The 20,029-nt window shown below is 38.2% G+C and overlaps 1 protein-coding gene across 2 annotated transcripts in view; it reads left to right on the forward strand.

Annotated features, from left to right (window-relative positions):
* scfd1 (sec1 family domain containing 1) overlaps window positions 1–20,029 on the forward strand; it is a 136,016-nt gene that overhangs the window by 54,311 nt on the left and 61,676 nt on the right. For both annotated transcript variants that reach the window (XM_067991389.1, XM_067991390.1), the window contains 6 exons: window positions 278–417; window positions 1,756–1,846; window positions 5,771–5,844; window positions 11,216–11,297; window positions 15,794–15,890; window positions 16,745–16,815. In XM_067991389.1, coding sequence (XP_067847490.1) covers window positions 278–417; window positions 1,756–1,846; window positions 5,771–5,844; window positions 11,216–11,297; window positions 15,794–15,890; window positions 16,745–16,815 — 555 coding nt within the window. The remainder of the gene's footprint in view (window positions 1–277; window positions 418–1,755; window positions 1,847–5,770; window positions 5,845–11,215; window positions 11,298–15,793; window positions 15,891–16,744; window positions 16,816–20,029) is intronic.

Genomic DNA, 20,029 nt, shown 5'->3' on the forward strand with positions numbered 1-20,029 from the left:
TGGCTCTGTACAGCAAACGAAATGCATTTACTCACTAAGCTGTCATTAGAGCCTCCTGTTTTAGGTACTTAACTATACATCAAATCAAGGACTTGACTTCAGACTTTCCTGCAGTTAAAAAATGTACTGCGCCATCCTGATTGCTTAAAAGGATTATTTGTTACTTCTGCTATTAGGTGCTTGGATGAAATGTCAATGTTGCCAGTTACATCACTTCAAAGATAATGAATGATAAGTATCGTCAGCATATCATCTAACATTTTGTATTTTCTTACAGGATTTCCATTTGAATAGAGTGAACCTGGAAGAAACCCCAGGACTGGAAAATTCTCCTGCAGGGGCTAGACCAAAGAAAAAAAACAAAAAAACCTATGACTTAACAGCTGCTGATAATTTTTGGCAAAGACACAAAGGCAGGTAATGCATTTTGGGATTTTATTTTATTAATGCTTTCATAAGGAAATACCGGCAGAAATATTTAAATGCTGCATAATGTGTGACTCATAATATGTGTGACTCATAATGTATAATACAAATATGTGATGTATAAATTCATACTAGTAGATTTCCTGTGGCATTGCTCATAGTCGCTGAACAAGTCAAATTTCATTTTTTTTTAAAACTGTATTCTGAGAGTTTTACTAGTACTTTGGTGATTCAATGCCAAAACTCTGTTCATTATTCTGTGAAAACTATAAATGAGTGTATACAAAACTTGGAAGTGTAATATAGTATACAGTATAAAAAAGCATACGGGATCCTGAGCTTTACAAATAGAGGCATAGAGTACAAATGCATGGAAGTTATGCTGAACCTTTGTAAAACGCTGGTTCGGCCACAACTGGAGTATTGTGTCTAATTCTGGGCACTGCACTTTAGAAAGGATGTGAGGGCCTTAGAGAGGGTGCAGAAAAGGTTTACTAGAACGCTTCCAGGGATGAGGGACTTTAGTTACGTGGATAGACAGGAGAAGCTGGGGTTGTTCTCCTGAGAACAGAGAAGGTTAAGAGGAGATTTGATAGAAGTGTTCAAAATCATGAAGGGTTTAGATAAAGTAAATAAAGAGAAACCGTTCCCATTGACGGAAGGGTTGAGAATCAGAGGATACAGATCTAAGGTGATTGGCAAAAGACCAAAGGTGACCACGAGGAAAAACTTTTTTACACAGCAAGTAGTTATGATTTGGAATGTGCTGCCTGAAAGGGTGGTGGAAGCAGATTCAATCATGGCTTTCAAAAAGGAATTGGATACATACTTGAAGGGAAAAAAATTGCAGGGCTACTGGGAAAGAGTGGGGGAATGGGACTAACTGGATTGCTCTTACAAAGAGCCAGCATGGGATGAATGGCCTCCTTCTGAGCTGTAACCACTTTATGATTCTATATCTTCCTTGTACTCCATTTTTATCTGTTACCATTTTTAAAGCTGACAGTGCACAATGAGATGGTTGCAAGATCCATCAATTGGAGGTAAATATCTGGTTTTAGTAGTAATAGCCAGGGGAATGGTGTCTAGTAACACTTGGGTGAAGTCCTGTGCTTTGGTACTGGGGATGGTCCTGGGTTTGGTCGCATTGGGAATGTTTCTGGAGTTTGCCCTCCTTTTTGGGGAGCATTTGACACTTCCGTCTTATGGTAAGCCTGAGATTGCAGTTGTTAGCTCATCAACATACTTTTCACTTGAACTGTGAACTTGCATATCTGTCATATATTCTTGACTATGGCTGTTATGAATCTCTGATCTCTTGTTATGCAGTCCGTTTCCAGAGGTAGCTGAATCAGTGCAACAAGAACTAGATTCTTACAGGACCCAAGAGGATGAGGTCAAACATTTGAAGAGCATCATGGTAAGGAGGTAGTTCTTTCAAGGTGAATATACTTGTTTCATTCAACGACCTAGGAAAATGAAGCAGTCAAGCATGAAAATTCCTCAAACCACAGCAAAACTATAATCAGCCAGCAGAAGACTAGACTGAAATTCAGCTCAACTGTTACCATTCAATTTGAATGTCCAGCATCCTCAGGACTCAAGCCTATAATCATCTACTTAAGATAAGAACATAAGAAATAGGAGCAGGAGTAGGCTAGCCACCATTTTCCTGCACCATCCCCATATCCCTTGATGCCTTTAAGTTTTTTTTATTCGTTCATGGGATGTGGGCATCGTTGGCAAGGCCAGCATTTATTGCCCATCCCTAATTGCCCTTGAGAAGGTGGTGGTGAGCCACCTTGAACCGCTGCAGTCCGTCTAGAAATCTGTCGATCTCTGTTTTGAACGTACTCAATGACTGAGCCTCTACAGCCCTCTGGGGTAGAGAATTCCAAAGATTCCCCACCCTCTGAGGGAAGAAATTTCTCCACACCTCTGTCCTAAATGGCCTACCCCTTATTCTGAGACTGTGATTGCTGGTTCTAGACTCCCCAGCCAGGGGAAACATCCTCCTTGCATCTACCCTGTTGAGCCCTGAAAGAATTTTGAATGTTTCAATGAGATCACCTCTCATTCTTCTAAACTCTAGAGAATACAGGCCTAGTCTACTCAATCTCTCCTCATACGACAGTCCTGCCATCCCAGGAATCAGTCTGGTGAATCTTCGTTGCACTCCCTCGATGGCAAGTATATCCTTTCTTAGGTAAGGAGACCAAAATTGTACACAATACTTCAGGTGCGGTCTCACCGAGGCCCTATATAATTGCAGTAAGACATCTTTACTCCTGTACTCAAATCCTCTTGTAATAAAGGCCATCATACCATTTGCCTTCCTAATTGCTTGCTGCACCTGCATGTTAGCTTTCAGTGACTCATGTACAAGGACACCCAGGTCCCTTTGAACATCAACATTTCCCAATCTCTCACCATTTTAAAAAATACTCTGCATTTCTGTTTTTCCTACCAAAGTGGATAACTTCACATTTTTGCACATTATATTCCATCTGCCATGTTCTTGCCCACTCACTTAGCCTGTCTATATCCCCTTGAAGCCTCTTTGTATCCTCCTCACAACTCACATTCCCACCTAGTTTTGTGTCATCAGCAAACTTGGAAATATTACATTTGGTCCCCTCATCCAAATCATTGATATAGATTGTGAATAGCTGGGGCCCAAGCACCAATCCCTGCAGTACCCCACTAGTCACAGTCTGCCAACCTGAAAAAGACCCGTTTATTCCTACTCTCTGTTTTCTGTCAGTTAACTAATTCTCAATCCATGCCAGTATATTACCCCCAATTCCTTGTGCTCTAACTTTGTTCACCAACCTCCTGTGTGGGACCTTATCGAAAGCCTTCTGAAAATCCAAATACATCACATCCACTGGTTCCCCCTTATCTATTCTTCTAGTTACATCCTCAAAGAACTCTAATAGGTTTGTCAAACATGATTTCCCTTTCATAAATCCATGTTGACTCTGCCAAATCCTATTATTATTTTCTAAATGTCCTGTTGTCACATCCTTTATAATAGATTCTAGCATTTTCCAGACTACTGATGTCAGGCTAACGGGTCTGTAGTTCCCTGTTTTCTCTCTCCCTCCTTTCTTAAATAGTGGTGTTACATTTGCCACCCTCCAATCTGCAGGAACCATTCCAGAATCTATAGAATTTTGGAAGATAACAACCAATGTGTCCACCATCTCTATAGCCACCTCTTTCAAAACCCTGGGATGTAGATCATCAGGTCCTTGGGATTTATCGACTTTCAGTCCCATTAACTTCTCTAGTACTATTTTTTTTTTACTAATACTAACTTCTTTCAGTTCCTCATTCTCGCCAGACCTTTGATAATCTAGTATTTCTGGGAAGTTTTTTGTGTCTTCCGTGAAGACAGACACAAAGTATTTGTTTAATTTCTCTGCCATTTCCTTAATCCCCATTATAAATTCTCCCATCTCTGTCTTTAAGGGACCCACATTTGTGTTCGCCAGTCTTTTCCTTTTTACTTTCCTATCGAAGCTTTTACAGTCAATTTTCATGTTTCTCTCTAGTTTACTCTCACTCTATTTTCCCTTTCTTTATCAATCCTGGTCCTCCTTTGCTGAATTCTAAAATGTTCCCAATCCTCAGGCTTACTGCTTTTTCTGGCAACTTTATATGCCTCTTTCTTTGATTTGACACTAAGTGGCATGCCCCTTATCAGCAAGACACACCTTTGATCTCTTCCCCCTGCTCCTCTGGCACCTTCTCCTTTGAGTACTTAACTCTGTTATACCCCTCACACCTCTCCTTTAAAATCATGTCTACTGACCTCTCAAGCTCCACCCTGAGTTTCTCCCCAAGATAGCTTTCTCTCTTTCCTCCCCTTTCCTCCCCCTCCCCTCCCACCCCACCCCACCCCAGCCTCTGAATCAAGCAACTCTTCGTCCTGGGTGATTTTCAATTTCTATCTCAGGTCACCTTGCCCGCTTTCCTCTGAATTCACTGCCACTCTAGACATCTCCCTAAGTATAAACACGCCTATCCACAAAGTAAGGAAGAGGGATAACAAACGGCCAGGGAACAGATACAGTTATAGAACATAAGTATAAAATGGCTTAAAAATAAAGTGAGAGAAATGATTAATAAAAACAAATTGAATTGCCTTTACAGCAATGTGCTCAGCATCCGAAACAAAACAGGGGAACTGGAGGCAATAATTCGTAGCTAGGAACTAGATGTAGTAGGGATAACTGAAACATGGCTACATAAAGAACAGGACTGGCAGTTAAATATTGCAGGTTATAGCATATTTTGAAAGGATAGGAAAGGAAGAAGAGTGGGTGGGGTAGCTGTACTAATTAGAGATAATATAGCAGTAGAAAAAAGGGACGTTAGAAACATAATCCATATGGATTGAGATAAAGGATAAGGAAGGATAGATCATGCTAATCAAGGTATTCTACAGACCACCTAATAGTGGAAGGGAATGGAGGAAGAAAAATGTAAGCAAATCTATGAAATGAGTAAAAGACAGAATAATAATCATGGGAGATTTCAACTACCCCAAATAAACTGACAAGATTTGGAAAAGGGAATGGCATTTTTAGTGTGTAGAGGACACCTTTCTTACCTAGTACGTAAGAAACCCAACCAGAGAGGAATCACTACTGGATGTAATAATGGGAAATGAATCAGAGCAGATAAGAGAAGTAAGCTTAGGGGAACATCTAGGCAATAGCGATCACAACATAATAACGTTTAAGATAATTGAGAAACAGATAAATAAGACAAAGAACAAAATAATAGATTGGAAAAAAGCTAATTTTAAGGGAATGAGAAAGGAACTAAGAAAGATAAACTAGAAAAAAAATATTGACAAACTAAGAGATGGAACAGCAATGAGAACCTCCATGGAAATTTAAGGATTAAAGCTTGATTGGCACTTTAGTATACTTTTGTTGGGGGAGGGTGGAGACAGAGAGAGACTTCTACTGGTTTCACAAAACCTCAGTCTTCAGTGGTGGGTAGGGATTTTGTATACTATCTTTGTACGCTTAAGATAAAGGATGTGGGGGGTGGGGAACAGCACATTTCAATTTTACCTTGCTTATAAAGAAGGTAGCTTGAGAAATAAATGCTGTAATTCAAATATTTCCACTGGTGTGTTCCTTGTACTTTTTTTCTTGAAAATATGTTCAGAAAAAAAATCTAATTGTAAGGGTTCCTCATTGGAGGCTGTCCCCTAAGGCATTTCCTGAGCTTCTGTCTACTTTAATGGGTCTAAATTACTACTGGAGTCCAGTAAAGGTGATTCTGAAGTTCAATGCTGACCATGTTTGTAACTTTTGTTTCATAGGGGCTGGAGGGAGAGGATGACGGCGCTATCAGCATGCTTTCCGATAATACTGCCAAACTTACATCAGCAGTCAGGTAGGTATTAACTTTTATTTAAAAAAAACATTGGAAAATACAGACCAGTGAATGCAGAGTTATTATTTGTTGACAAGATTTTTTTTTTTGAAATAGTATGGAGATTGTTTATTGTTAAATGTGCTACTCTAACCGCATTGATCCAATTCCAAGATAGATGAAAGAAACTAAAATTAAGCAAAAATACATTTTTACCAGTTATGTGTAATGTTTGGAACTTCTCTGGTCTTAGAATAGCTCCATAAGAAATAATGGGGACCATGATTTTGGACCAGACTCTAGCATGTTCTCCTGGAATCCTGTGGCCAGTCCGAAGTTGCAGCCCTGTTTCCTATGGAGCACGGTGGGGACACTCCCCTTCGGTCATGTCAATAGAGCAACCAAGCAGGGAGCGAGACCCAAATTGAGAGTCTCCATATTGGCAATAAAATTCTCCTTTTAGCAAAAATATCAACAAACTACATTATTTTTCTGTAAAATGGCTGAGCACTTCTGAACAAAACATACTCCTGCCCCGTCCCGCCCCAAATGTACTTTCTTCTTTAGCGTTGCATGGATATTTCAATGCTGCATTTCTAACTCTACCAAAAGCAAGAAACTGAATTCAGTATCATATTCAGGCATAAATGAGCAGACTGAGGTTTTATTGTGCACATCAAACAATGATGGGGCCAAATGGCCTACTCCTATTCCTGCTCTTAATTTGTATATTCGTATGTATGTTCGTACGATGTGCTACAGACTGTAGAATGGAGTGTGGTAAATGTGCTTTAGAATCAGAATGATAAAAGTGTAGTGAATAATCAGTTAAGTTTTACACAATGAAATAGTTTTTTTGTGGGTGGCACTCTCATCCACGACATTCTATTCAGAAGTGAGAAATTTACTGGAATCTATCTATTATCAGGACCAGAGTAAATGAATACTTGGAAAAGTAATCATTTGGAAGATAGATCATGTCTAACTAGTCCTATGAAATTCTTTATTAGAATAACTGAGGTGGTAGATAGAAGCGGATTGGTCAATGTCACATACATGGACTTTCAGAAGATATTTGATAAATTTCTCTCCGATTACTAGCAAAAATTAAGTTGTACACAATTGGAAACAACCTTGTGGCATGAATAAGAAATTAGGTGGATGGTAGAGGGTCGACAGTTGATACAAAAGTGGCCTTCTCAAATTAGTAGGCAGTGACAAATGCTGATCCCCTCCCACAAGGAGTTAGTGTTAGGACCATTCTTTTTATCGTGGCTACATATGACCTGGATTGGAAATAGAGAGGGTACATCAAGAATGTAGATGATACTAAGGAATTGTGAATTATGAACAAGTAGAGTAGAAAATTGCACGAGGATGTGAATAGATTAAGCGAGTGGGCAGAACAATGAGGGATGCTGTTTAACATGAATTTTTTTACGTAGTACACTTTGGTTCTAAGAATGGTAGATGGGGCACACATAATTACTCTGAGATGACAGCAGCAATAATTAGATTGTATGTTTTCAAGCTGGAGAATTGCAAATGCTACATCCTTGTTCACCAAAGGGTGTAAGGATAAACCCAGCAGTCCGGCCAGTCCGTTTAACCTCAGTGGTGGGGAAGCTTTTAGAAACAATAATCCAGGACAAAAGTAAGTGTGGATTAATAAAGGAAAGTCAGCACGGATTTGTTAAAGGCAAATCATGTTCAAAAAACTCAATCAAGTTAAAGAGGTAACAGAGAGGGTTGATGAGGGCCATGCGGTTGGTGATGTATATATGGACTTTCAAAAGGCGTTTCATAAAGTGCCACATAATAGGCTTGTCAGCAAAATTGAAGCCCATGGAATAAAAGGGGCAGTGGCAACATGGATACAAAATTGGCTAAGTGACAGGAAATAGTGAGTAGTGGCTAGAGAAAGATATACAGTGGTGTTTTCCAGGAGTCAGTACAAGGACCACTTTTTTTTCCTATGTATTAATGATTTGGACTTGGATGTACAGGGCACAGTTTCCAAATTTGCAGATGACACAAAACTTGGAAGTGTGGTAAGCAGTGAGGTGGATAGTAATAGACTTCAAGAGGACATAGACAGGCTGGTGGAATGGGCGGATATATGGCAGATGAAATTTAATGCAGTGAAGTGCAAAGTGATACGTTTTGGCAGGAAGAACGAGGAGAGGCAATATAAACTAAATGGTACAATTCTAAAGGGGGTGCAGGAACAGAGAGACCAAGGGGTATATGTGCACAAATCTTTGAAGGTGGCAGGACAGGTTGAGAAAGCATACAGGATCCTGGGTTTTATAAATAGAGACATAGAGTACAAAAGCAAGGAGGTTATGTTGAACCTTTATAAAACACAGGTTCAGCCACAGCTGGGGTATTGTCCAATTCTGGGCACTGCACTTTAGGAAGGATGCGAAGGCCTTAGAGAGGGTGCAGAAAAGATTTACTAGAATGATTCCAGGGATGAGGGACTTCAGTTACATGGATAGACAGGAGAAGCTGGGGTTGTTCTCCTGAGAGCAGAGAAGGTTAAGAGGAAATGTGATAGAAGTGTTCAAAATCATGAAGGGTTTGGATAAAGTAAATAAAGAGAAACTATTCCCATTGGTGGAAGGGTCGAGAACCAGTGGACACAGATTTAAGGTGATTGGCAAAAGAACCAAAGGTGACCACGAGGAAGCACTTTTTTATGCAGCGAGTAGTTATGATCTGGAATGCACTGCCTGAAAGGGTGGTGGAAGCAGATTCAATCGTGGCTTTCAAAAAGGAATTGGATAAATACTTGAAGGAAAAAAAAATTGCAGGGCTACAGGGAAAAAGCAAGGGAATGGCACTAACTGGATTGCTTTTACAAAGAGCTGGCACTGGCTCGATGGGCTGAATGGCCTCCTTCAGTGCTGTAACCATTCTGATTCCATGATTCTAAACATTTCTTCTGCATAGTTTTCTATTGACAGTTTTGAAGCAAATTAAAAATTCTTGATATTTTTTCATGGCTTCGTTTGCTTAATTCTCCTGCCAGTCAGAAATTTTAAAATACAACGGGCCAGATTTTGCTGTCAAAATAACAGTGAGGCTAATGGTGCTCGCTATTATTCATGCATTAATGGTACAGCAACTTCAGGTGAGGGTCAGATACGCAGTTAAATGCAAATATCCAAAAATTGCTGTCTGAGTTGTGCAGCTCCGACGTTAGCTTCACAAAAACGCCGTTTTGCTGTCTGCCTCACCATTGACATGTATTGAATGTCATGAAGTTGCTGTATTTGCACGGCAGATATGAATTAAACCCGCTGCAGATATTTAGGGCTAGTGATTACAAGCATAAGTACCCCTTTAACGATGTGATAGTGTTAATGACTGCCAATCAACCCCTCTAGCACCGAAAATTAACTATTATAAGTGTGCAGTCTCATTCCTTCAGGTTGTGAATTGTTTTACATTTTTAAAAAAAATTTTTACCTTTCCTTTCTGACTCTTTTTCCTCCCTCTCTTAATCCAATCTTACTTTCCCTTTCTTTATTTCTCTTTCTATACTTGATTTGACATTGAATTCAATTCACCTTCCTCAGTCCTTCCACTGTTTATTTCCCAATCCTTAAATCCCATGGGTTGTCCTGTTCACTCAGGTCCTAAATGCTGTTTCCCTGCGCTGTTGCCAGCTCACACTTTCAGCAACTTAGTGGGCAAAAATGTTTTGAGCTGAAGGGTGCAGGGGCAAGTCAGTGAAATCCAGCCCATTATTTACCACAATTGTGAAGAAATGACCTGGAAATGAATGTGATACAATTTTTGGCAGCAATCTCATCACCTCTTGGTGGAGCAGAATGTAGATAAATTGTAGTGATTAATATCTGAAATTTTTAATGACTATATTAAAAATGCAGTTGCAAGATTATAATAATGTAAATGTCCAGGTTACATCAATATATTAGTGAAAATCACCACAGTATAGGGGGGATGCAGAGCAGAAAAAACTTAATCAGCAGCCATAATGGTCCAGAAACTTGATTATCCTGTATATCTGTAATATATTAAAAATCTTACATCTGCGCACACTTACTCTCTACAAAACCTTATTTTGTTTGTCCTTCTTTTGTCAGCCTTTTCCATTGTAAATTTCTATGTCTATTTTCATTATAGAAATTGTTTATGTATACTGGCCTTGTTGCAATAATACCCTCCCACCAGGAAGTGTAGCACCTCAGCTTTGCATTTCCTAACTCCTCAGCCGACACGACAGAGAAACTTCTATGCTCCAACCAATTCTACTTCCAAAATTGCCTAGTTCTGCTATTTAGCTATAAATAATGTAAAATCAACATTTATATAAAAGTAGACGATGTATAATTTTAAAATGGGAACTGAATTATGCCTTGCGCACCCTGCTGTATTTATTTCTAATCCTCCAACCACCCTTCACCTGAAGATTACACTTAGATCTTGACTCAGAGAGATTAACCTGTATCTGTCTTTCTAAATAAATTCTACCCTTTGTGTAGCTCTCATCTTCCCCTTAACCTTATAAATAGTGCAATCCACTAAGAACAAAATGTCACTGACCCAATTTAATTTCAGGCCATTTTGCATTCTCCCAGGAAAACATCCCTTTCAAGCTACTAGTAGGAGCAGGCTTGTTTTATATTTATTCCTTGGTCTCACAGCAGTGATTGCTGAATTGTTAGTTCGTATACTGGGTGTATGATTCAGTTACAGTTCTGGGAAAGCATGGAACTGTAATCCACTTGCATGCTTCTCACTCATTGAGAGTGTAGTGGTTCTTCCTGTTGACTATACCTAATACTGGATTTTAGAAAAAGACATTCATTGCAGCTTGTCTCTAAGCATATTACCTATTCCAGCTCTTCATTAATTTGTTTACATAGCAGTTACTGCACTGCAAAAAGTAATTCAGTGTGTGTGTGACACGATTTGAGACGTGATAAGGTATATAAATGCAAGGCTTTCTTTTTTTCTTCCCCTCTTTTTCCCTCTCTCTCCCCTCATCTGCAGTCTACAACAACTCAGTACATTCCTTATCATGAAATAAATAAATTCTCATAGACAACTGGCGATACATGATAGCTGTCATTTCTACATAACCACATAGCTTGTGAGCAGCGAAGCCATGAGTGGATTATGGTCAGCTTTTTTTGTTTTGTTTGTATTTTAATAAGAACTTAACATATCTTGTTTAAATGATGTAAACCATATCTTACCTCCCTTAAGAACATTTCTACTATGTTTAAATTCCACTAAGAGGGATTGAAATTTCACACACGCATTATTTATGAATTGCTATGGAGCTACTTTTTAAGATTCAAGGCTTGTCTTTTTTAAGTAAAATGTGCTCATCATTTCATATCTATCTCCCTTAAAGCTCTCTCCCTGAACTGCTGCAGAAAAAAAGACTCATTGATCTTCATACAAATGTGGCAACAGCTGTTTTGGAGCACATTAAGGTATGGTATTTATTGCAATATTCATTTTATAGTAATTTCATCATCAAATCCTTTCACATAGAATAATGAAATTTCTAATTCTGTCCCTGCTTGAAATGTTTATCAGTCAGTAGTTTGCATAACAAGAATGGTTACTATCTCTGGACCTCTGTATCAGAATAGGAGAAAGGTTTCAATATAATGAAAGAAAGGGTGGATTTTCTGTAATTATTTTACTATAAGAGATGATGTAATCTTTAAAAAAACTCCTTTAGATGTTAGACACTTTTCCAACTTAAAAACTTAACGGTTTCTGCTTAGCACATCTATAGTTGAGAGCACAGAGCTATGGAGAATTGACCACCAGAGTGGATTAGAACATTGTCCTTTCACGCTGGATCCTGGTTTGGAATCCAGTTCAGACTACTGGAATGGAAGTCTTCCTTCTCTAATGGCCATCAAAGTTGTATGTGAAATAAACTTGGGCATTCCTAACTTTAAAAAAAATTGTTTGAGTATAAATTTATGGTACCAAATGGCCCATAATTTAGAACTGAATTGTCAGCCTCACTTCATGAGGCTGTAAATGGCTGAAATTGGGATGCCACATTGGTGCAACGAATTGAGGTTAAGGCATTTTGTTGGGCCAGAGTACAGGGAGCTTTATCCGTACCTAATTCGTTCTGTAACTGACACTGGATTGCTTGATGCTGATACTGGGAGCAAAAAGTGGAAAATGCTCCATTTCTCTTGCTGATATCCCTATCTTTGCCACAAAAAACTAATAGAATTGATACATAATTGGATGATATGAACTAAATAATTATTGTATGTGTTGTAAGATGCTGGTCTAGTTATGGCCATCATAATTTTTGTTATTCCTCGAATTCTGGTAATAATGAAAAAGGAAATTTTTGTTTTCATGTTGTGCTTGTCATACAAGACACAAATTTAATCAACTTGGGCATAATTGTTTTGAAACTATTTCATAGTGGTGTATGGTTCCTGAATGACTAAAACAGCTTCATACTTTTAGATTTATTTCTTTATTTTCCCCTCTTGTCGTCTACTGAACAACCTGCCTAATCTTCAATCTAAGCTGCTGCCATGATCCTGTGTAATCCACTGAAAGGAAACCTAAAATCTTTGTTTCTATCATTTTCTTCTCTGACCTTTGATTCAATGGTACATGTCAATTCCATATGACACTCTAACAGGCAAGCTAAGATCTAGCAAAGTGTAGTTAGAGCACACTTGGAGTACTGTGAACAATTCTGGTCTCCATATTATAAAAAGGATATAGAGGCACTGGAGAAGGTGCAAAAAAGATTTACTAGGATGATACCAGAACTGAGAGGTTATACCTATCGGGAAAGATTGAGCAGGCTGGGGCTCTTCAGAAAAGAAAAGACTGAGGGGTGACCTGATCGAAGTCTTTAAGATTATGAAAGGGTTTGATTGGTAGACGTAGAGATGATGTTTCCACTTGCGGGGGAGACCAGAACTAGAGGCCATAAATATAAGATAGTCATTAATAAATCCAGTAGGGAATTCAGGAGAAACTTCTTTACCCAGAGAATGGTTAGAATGTGGAACTTGCTACCAGTAGTTGAGGTGACTGGCATAGATGCATTTAAGGGGAAGCTAGATAAACACATGAGGGAGAAAGGAATAGGAGGGTATGGTGATAGTTAGATGAAGTAGAGAGAGCGAGAGGAGGCTTGTGTCGAGCATAAACAACGACATGGACCTATTGGGTGGAATGGCCTGTTTCTGCGCTGCACGTTCTATGTAATTCTATGTAAAACTCAGCAGCTGATATGAGCAAAGTACAGTCATTTCCCGATTGAGCTACAGGGTCATTTCTGTAAAGTGATTAATGCAACTGCACTCTTTGGAGCACAAACAGCACCTGCTTTCCACATTGTCTTGGACCATTTACTGAACTTTGTGTCAAAGAAAACAAGAAATAAATCATGTTAGGATCTTGACAGCTAATTTGACAAAGGGTTTGGAAACATATTTGGAAATCTGGAAGATTTTTTGAAGTTACGTATTTCAGTGGAACTTAAATCAAAACCTGCAGTGTGGAAATATTGGGCAAAACTTCCCATATTTCTGAAGATATTCTTCTAAACAGTTAGCACAATAAATTGTTACTTTGAAGACCCTGCTTTGTAAACTGTTGGACTATGATGTGAATGGAAAGAAAAATTGGCTAGGAAAGGATCTCTTATTCTGTTTTGTTGAAATGTTGTCTCTCCATGGATCTAACAAAGAAAGGAATCTGCCTTGTCCATGAAATCTTTATAGGCTGCATGGTGCTCCCTTCCCACTGAGAAAAGTAGCGAGTAGATAAAGGAAGGTTTTTTTTAATAGGTGGGGGGGGGGGGAGCGGGCGGGCGGGCAAGAACAGGAGGAGAAAATTGAAACAAATAACTTGAGTTCTATAAGTGAAAAAGGGATAAAACCAGACTCCAAAATGCTTCTTCTGATTTCTCAACGGCTTATTGGTGTGATATTGAACCACGTAGACCAGGGAGGGTGCAAGGTTGGATCCCTGGTTTGTGCGCATTTAGCTGATCTCAACCAGGACAATGGTGGAAGCATTACCATTGGCTTCAGATGCCTTGGCTTGTGAGGGAGAAAATAAACATGGGATCCCACTCCTGATTACTATCCAGTTTATCCTTACAAAATCATAGAATGATACAGCACAGAAGGAGGCCATTCGGCCCATTGTGCCTGTGCTGGCTCTTTGAAAGAGCTATCCAATTAGTCCTACTCCTCTGCTCTTTCCCCGTATCCCTGCAAATTTTTCTCCTTCAAGTATTTATCCAATTTCCTTTTGAAAGTTATTATTGAATCTGCTTTCACCACCCTTTCAGGCAGTGCATTTCATGTCATAACTCCCTGCATAAAAATTGTTTTTCTCATGTCAGCTCTGGTTCTTTTGCCAATCACCTTAAATCTGTGTCCTCTGGTTACTGACCCTTCTGCCACTGGAAACAGTTGCTCCTTATTTGCTCTATCAAAACTCATCATGATTTTGAACACCTCCATCAAATCTCCCCATAACCTTCTCTGCTCTAAGGAGAACAACCCCATTTCTCTCGTCAAGGTATTCCTGTTTGCCTATCTGTTGAGGATTGGACCGACCTGTTAATGAAATACTGTGTTGCCACTCACTGTCCATGCTCCAAATTGCAAATGGCCTTGTGTGAGGTACCGAAGGGCTGCCAGTGCTTGCCCAGCTGAGTCACTATGTAGGAAAGGAGGGAAGGAAGCTTGGGGAGAGGAATTATTCTGACTGTTTCTTCAACTCCTCTTAATCATTTGGGTCCTGGGATGCCTTTGGTAACAAGTCAGTCCAGCACAATGTTGTTTGTAAGAAAATCTGTTACATCATGACCCTAAAAAAAATTGCAACTCCATCTGATATAGTTTAAAGACTTGTGTACAGGCCAGGCTAAACACAATGATCTCCCTGCATTCCCTGATGAGCACCTATTTACTTATGTAAGTTGATCTATTCCTAGCCTTTTGGCAAGACACTACCATTTCTATATCTCAATTACTTCCCTTTGCATCTATAATTTTCTGATGTTACCCTTTTGTTTCTGAGTAGTTTGAGTCTTTTTCACCTTTCTGAATTTCACTGCTCAAATTTGAATCCCTCTGTATGTAGATATGTTATGGGGTATCTATCTATGAACAGTTAACTCAAAAAATTTAAGTGCTCAATCTACAGGAATGGGCTGATGCGGTTTGTTTGGAACACTATGTACTTTCACTGCTGATGCCTGTTTGAATCTAGATCAGTCTGATGGAATCAAAGCTTGCTTTCTTTGCCAGCTATAAGTATCCAATGTAAAGAGTATGGACGGACACAATCCAGTTCTAATTAAGCTGGTGCCCACAGTACAAAACTGCATAGAGTTTGACGGACTCAAGCAGAGACCAGCGAGTTTGCTGGTTTAGGAAATGAAATGTCTAGGTAGAGGAATTAGGGTTGCATTACAGAGGTTGGATTCTAACTGCAGTTTACTTTGTATGTCACTTGAGTTATGTCTGAAAGACTCCTGGTGAAAGTGAGGAAGGTTTCAGTTCAGACAGGATGTTTAATTTTCTGCAACGACTAAGTTTCAGGCTAAAACTTTTGGATAGGAATAAAAACATTTCACACATCAATACTAAATGTATCGATGCTTTGAACTTTTTGATGGATATTACACTTTTGCTTCCAGTTTCCTCATCTGATTTTTTTTTTCTAATGTTTCCTTTTTCTGTAGTCCAAGCATTTAATTAAATGCATATGCTGTCTTCGATTTTTTGAGAAAATGTTATCATCTGGTTCTGCGCTTAATCTGTAAAGCTCCCCCTACTGGCATTATTATTACCCAAGTTGCAACTAATTTTTGTGTTAAGTTTATCTGATATGAAATTATTTTCACCCAGCTAATAAATATGCCTTGTAGAAATTCTAAAGATGGTAATGTTAATATTTTTCCCGATAGGCTCGAAAACTAGACGTTTATTTTGAATACGAAGAAAAATTGATGAGCAAGTCCACACTGGATAAATCCCTACTGGATATGATCTCTGATCCTGATGGTAATGATTAAATTTAAAATTAAAAACTGATCTTTATATCAGATGTAAATACTCATTCTCTGCATTTCTAGTAACATTTTAATTGATATTGTATCTCAATAATGAAAATATTCCCAAATTATTAACAGTAAAATGTTTTAGTTACATAATTAAGGACATTTTAAATTTTACTCCGGAGAGAGTGTGTATAGGGTATACTCCTTTTTATTCTCCCCCACCCCCCCCCCCCCATTTTATTCCCTTATGGGGTCCCCCTGTCCCCAGTCCTTCCAGGACATACACATCTTTTGAGAAGGTGAGCAAGCAGCCTACTCTAGGTGCCTACATAAGGTGCATAGAGCTGCTGAGTAGAATGTACCTATCAAATTCTTCCTTTTGCCTCCCTATAGCAGCATGGCTGACATTAGGAGGTCAATAGAGTGAGGGAATCAACTATACCCTTCCATTCAACAACAGCACATGTTGGGTTTACAACGTAGAGCACCACCACACCGCCCAGCTGACACTGGACAGAAGAGACTGTCAAATGGCATGTCACTCTGTGCCTTTCAAGCACTAAATAATAAATACTGCAGTTGCTAATATAGTTCTGGGAGTTTACTTTGGGATTGTGAAATGCAGTAAATTATTTTTTACCTTCAAAATTGATTAACTTGCAGGGAAAGGTAGAAATATACTTAGAAATGATGAATAGCTAGTAAAATTGCCTAAATATTTGAATCTTTACTTAATATTTTAACAATTACTTCTGATGCAAATCCATATATGTGCGATATAAAAGAATTTCTGACAATGTCCCAATACAGTTTCTGTAGTTCTACTGTGGTGAAAAATGTTTTGATTTCATTTTATAGGCGGTACCCCTGAAGATAAAATGAGGCTGTTTATCATTTACTACATCAGTTCACCACAGCCACCTTCAGAGGTGAGTTGTACTTGATTATTCAGTCACTGAAAAAACTTTAATTCGCTGACATTATAATGTAGAAAGACTGATTACTGTTGTACCATGGGCCTGTTTGATTTTTCTTCTATAACTGGATAAAAAATTAAAAACAACAGGATCAATATTTTGGACAAGTCCCTAATTTATAAAACTCACTTTCACAAAATTGAGGATCTAATGTATTCAAAGTAGGAAAATAGTATAACATTCTCTGCGTTCTTTTGAGGCTGATGTGAAAAGCTTGCAAAATATTTTTTGTGCACACTTCTTGACTTTGAAATGTGACTACTATGCCTTTGGCTACATCTGTAAACAATTTTACAACACCAAGTTATAGTCCAGCAATTTTATTTTAAATTCACAAGCTTTCGGAGACTTCCTCCTTCCTCAGGTAAATGGCTACATCACTCTTGCTAACTTTACTGTTTTCAGTCTAGTAGATTTAATGGTAATTTTAAGAAAGAAGAGCGAGCTTGCATTTAATTAGTACATTTTCACATTCTCAGACACCCTAAAGTGCTTCACAACCAATAAATTTCTTTTGAAATGCCGCCACTGTTGGTATGGTAGGGAAACGTGGCAGCCAATTTGTGCAAACAAGGCTCCACAAATAGTAAATTAGTTGAGCAACTAGTTAATCTGTTTTTGGTGGTGTTGGTTGAGGGATGAGTTTTGGCCACCTTGCACTTCTTCGAATATTGCTATGAGGTCTTCGTATCCGTCTGAACAGGGAGACAGGCCCTTGGTTTAACGTCTCATGAGAAAGACAATGCCTCAGACAATGCAACACTCCCTCAGTACTGCATTGAAATATCAGCTTATATTTGTTCAAGTCCTGAAGGGGGACTTGAACCCACAACCTTCTGACTCAGAGGTGAGAGTGCTACCATTGTAAGGAGGCATAAGATGTTTCACCACATTTAAATAAAATGCCTAAGTTCAGCCAAATTTCAGGCATGGAATACTTTTCTGAAAATTGGCACACCAAGAGTCATCCATGGATCTGTGCATCTGTGAGAAACAGAGTATAACTGCAATAACCATCTTGAGGATTCTCACCAAGCTCAATAAGTGATTTCCTGTACCTTTCATGATTCCATGGCTACTTTCATGAACATGCACATTAGTGTTGGATAAGATTAGTTTGATTAAAATGTCCCCAAAGATCAAATAGCCTGCAGACATTGTCTAGGTTTAGACATAAAGAATACTCACTTGGGTGAAGTACCAATGGGCTATCATCTCCTAGCATTTATCATTACTTTGAGGAGAGGTGGAGAAAATGGAGACAGAAACTTAGTAAGTGACTTTCTTTCATCCGTGGTTAACGATTCATGAAAGAAAGTCACTTACTAAGTTTCTCTCTCCATTTTCTTCACCTCCCCTGAAAGATACTATTCACCTATAATCATTAGCAATTGACTTTGGTAAATTAGATTTCATTGAAGGATAACCAAAAGTTAACTGCATTTCTTCCATCAGGCCCAAACAGATTGCACACTATTTTGTTTGTGCAAAATGCCAAATTTATGTAACACCAAAAATGTCCACCTATAGCTAATATAGAATGTATATTTAAAAATAATAGTGGTATCAGTTTTACACCTATTTGTGTATTTTGCTTTGCACACATGAAACCTTGCCATGCAATATGTTTTATAAAGTTTGTGTCTGAAGCAGACAAAGCTATGGCCATGCCACATTTTGCCCAGAACTGGCTTGACGAGATATTATGTAAATTTTGTCTTCATTCAGTGTGGCTCATTCTATTCTGCATAATGCATTTTTTGCCAGAAAGGTTAAAGCCTCCTATACCGCCATACTCTGTCCTGGCGAATGAACAAGAGAGAAAAATAGGTGCAAGTTAGGGTTTAAGATTAAGTTGGAGATTGCAAAGTGGATTCAGAGACAAAGGCTGTGACAGAAAAGGGGATGAAACTAGTTAGATTTAAGAAAATTTACAGAAAGAAGCTTACTTGTCAAAGAAAAAATTAAATAGACAAGTAACAAGAAGAGTAACAATGAAAGGAAATCTAAGAGTTGAAGGAGTGCCGTTTTGATGAGGGGAAGGTAATGCATCGCCATAGATTTGGAGAGGGAAGAAAAGACATTTGCACCATGGACTACACCTTGCAAAATGCTTTCCCAGAGACTACTTGCTGTGTATTTTGAAACATAATAAAATATGTTTGCTTTTTGAGAACAAGTATATAATCTCTCCAAGAGCTCTTTCCCTGGTCCAGAAATAACAATACTTCACATTGACTTAACTTGCCTACATTTAATGTTGCAGATTTTTCTATCCAATAACTCTAAAAGTACGTTGTAATTCAGGTTTGTGAGGTGATTTCCTAGTCCAGAGTTGAAATTCTAACCCCAAGGCCTACAAAAAAAAATATCAATATTCCAAAGCTGTTTTGAAAAACAAAATACTGCATATCTTTTCATTGAAATAAAAATCTTGATTTTCATTTCAATCAATTGACTGGCCAAAATACATGTTTCACTGGATAAAAATGAAGCTGAAACTTGGATCTCAAAACATTTGGCCTTTCTGTGTACCAGTTCTTTTTAAAATATAGTCTTAAATTTCATCAGTTTTATCTATTTTCATGAGTTGCAGTGTGTGCTAGAGTGCATCAGTTAGTTGTACTCCAGATATTCCCTTGAACCTACCATTGATTCTACCAGTAATATAATTGAAAATGCTATATAAATATGACATGGCATAATGCACAGGCATTTAAAGGCAAACCTCAGTGAAATAAAGGTAATACCACAAAATTAAGTCAAATTACAGAGCAACTGAATTATTTTGTACAGAAATTACTTTATATATCTGGTGTGTGCACTGATCCCCCTTACCTTCAATTCTGCCAATAAATATGTTCACGTTTATTGTAATATCTAAGTACGATATATGGTTGCTAAATTAAGGTATTTTGAGTCAGACAAAGTTCCAGATAATTTAAATTGAAAGCAGCATCTGCAGTTTAATCATTCCAGTTTTTTTTAAATTGGCAGATCAGCTCTGTTCTGAGCTGGAGATGGTTCAGTGCATAGTTTTTTTTTGTTCAATTTTCTATTTGTGTGTTTCTAAAATGATGCATTGAAAATTGTGTGAAATTATTGAAATTTAGCTGAACTGATTTATCTGTGATGTTACTGATAGAATTGAATATTTTTAAAGTTT

This window comes from Heptranchias perlo, chromosome 10 (genome assembly GCF_035084215.1).
Source record: "Heptranchias perlo isolate sHepPer1 chromosome 10, sHepPer1.hap1, whole genome shotgun sequence".
Lineage (NCBI taxonomy): Eukaryota > Metazoa > Chordata > Chondrichthyes > Hexanchiformes > Hexanchidae > Heptranchias > Heptranchias perlo.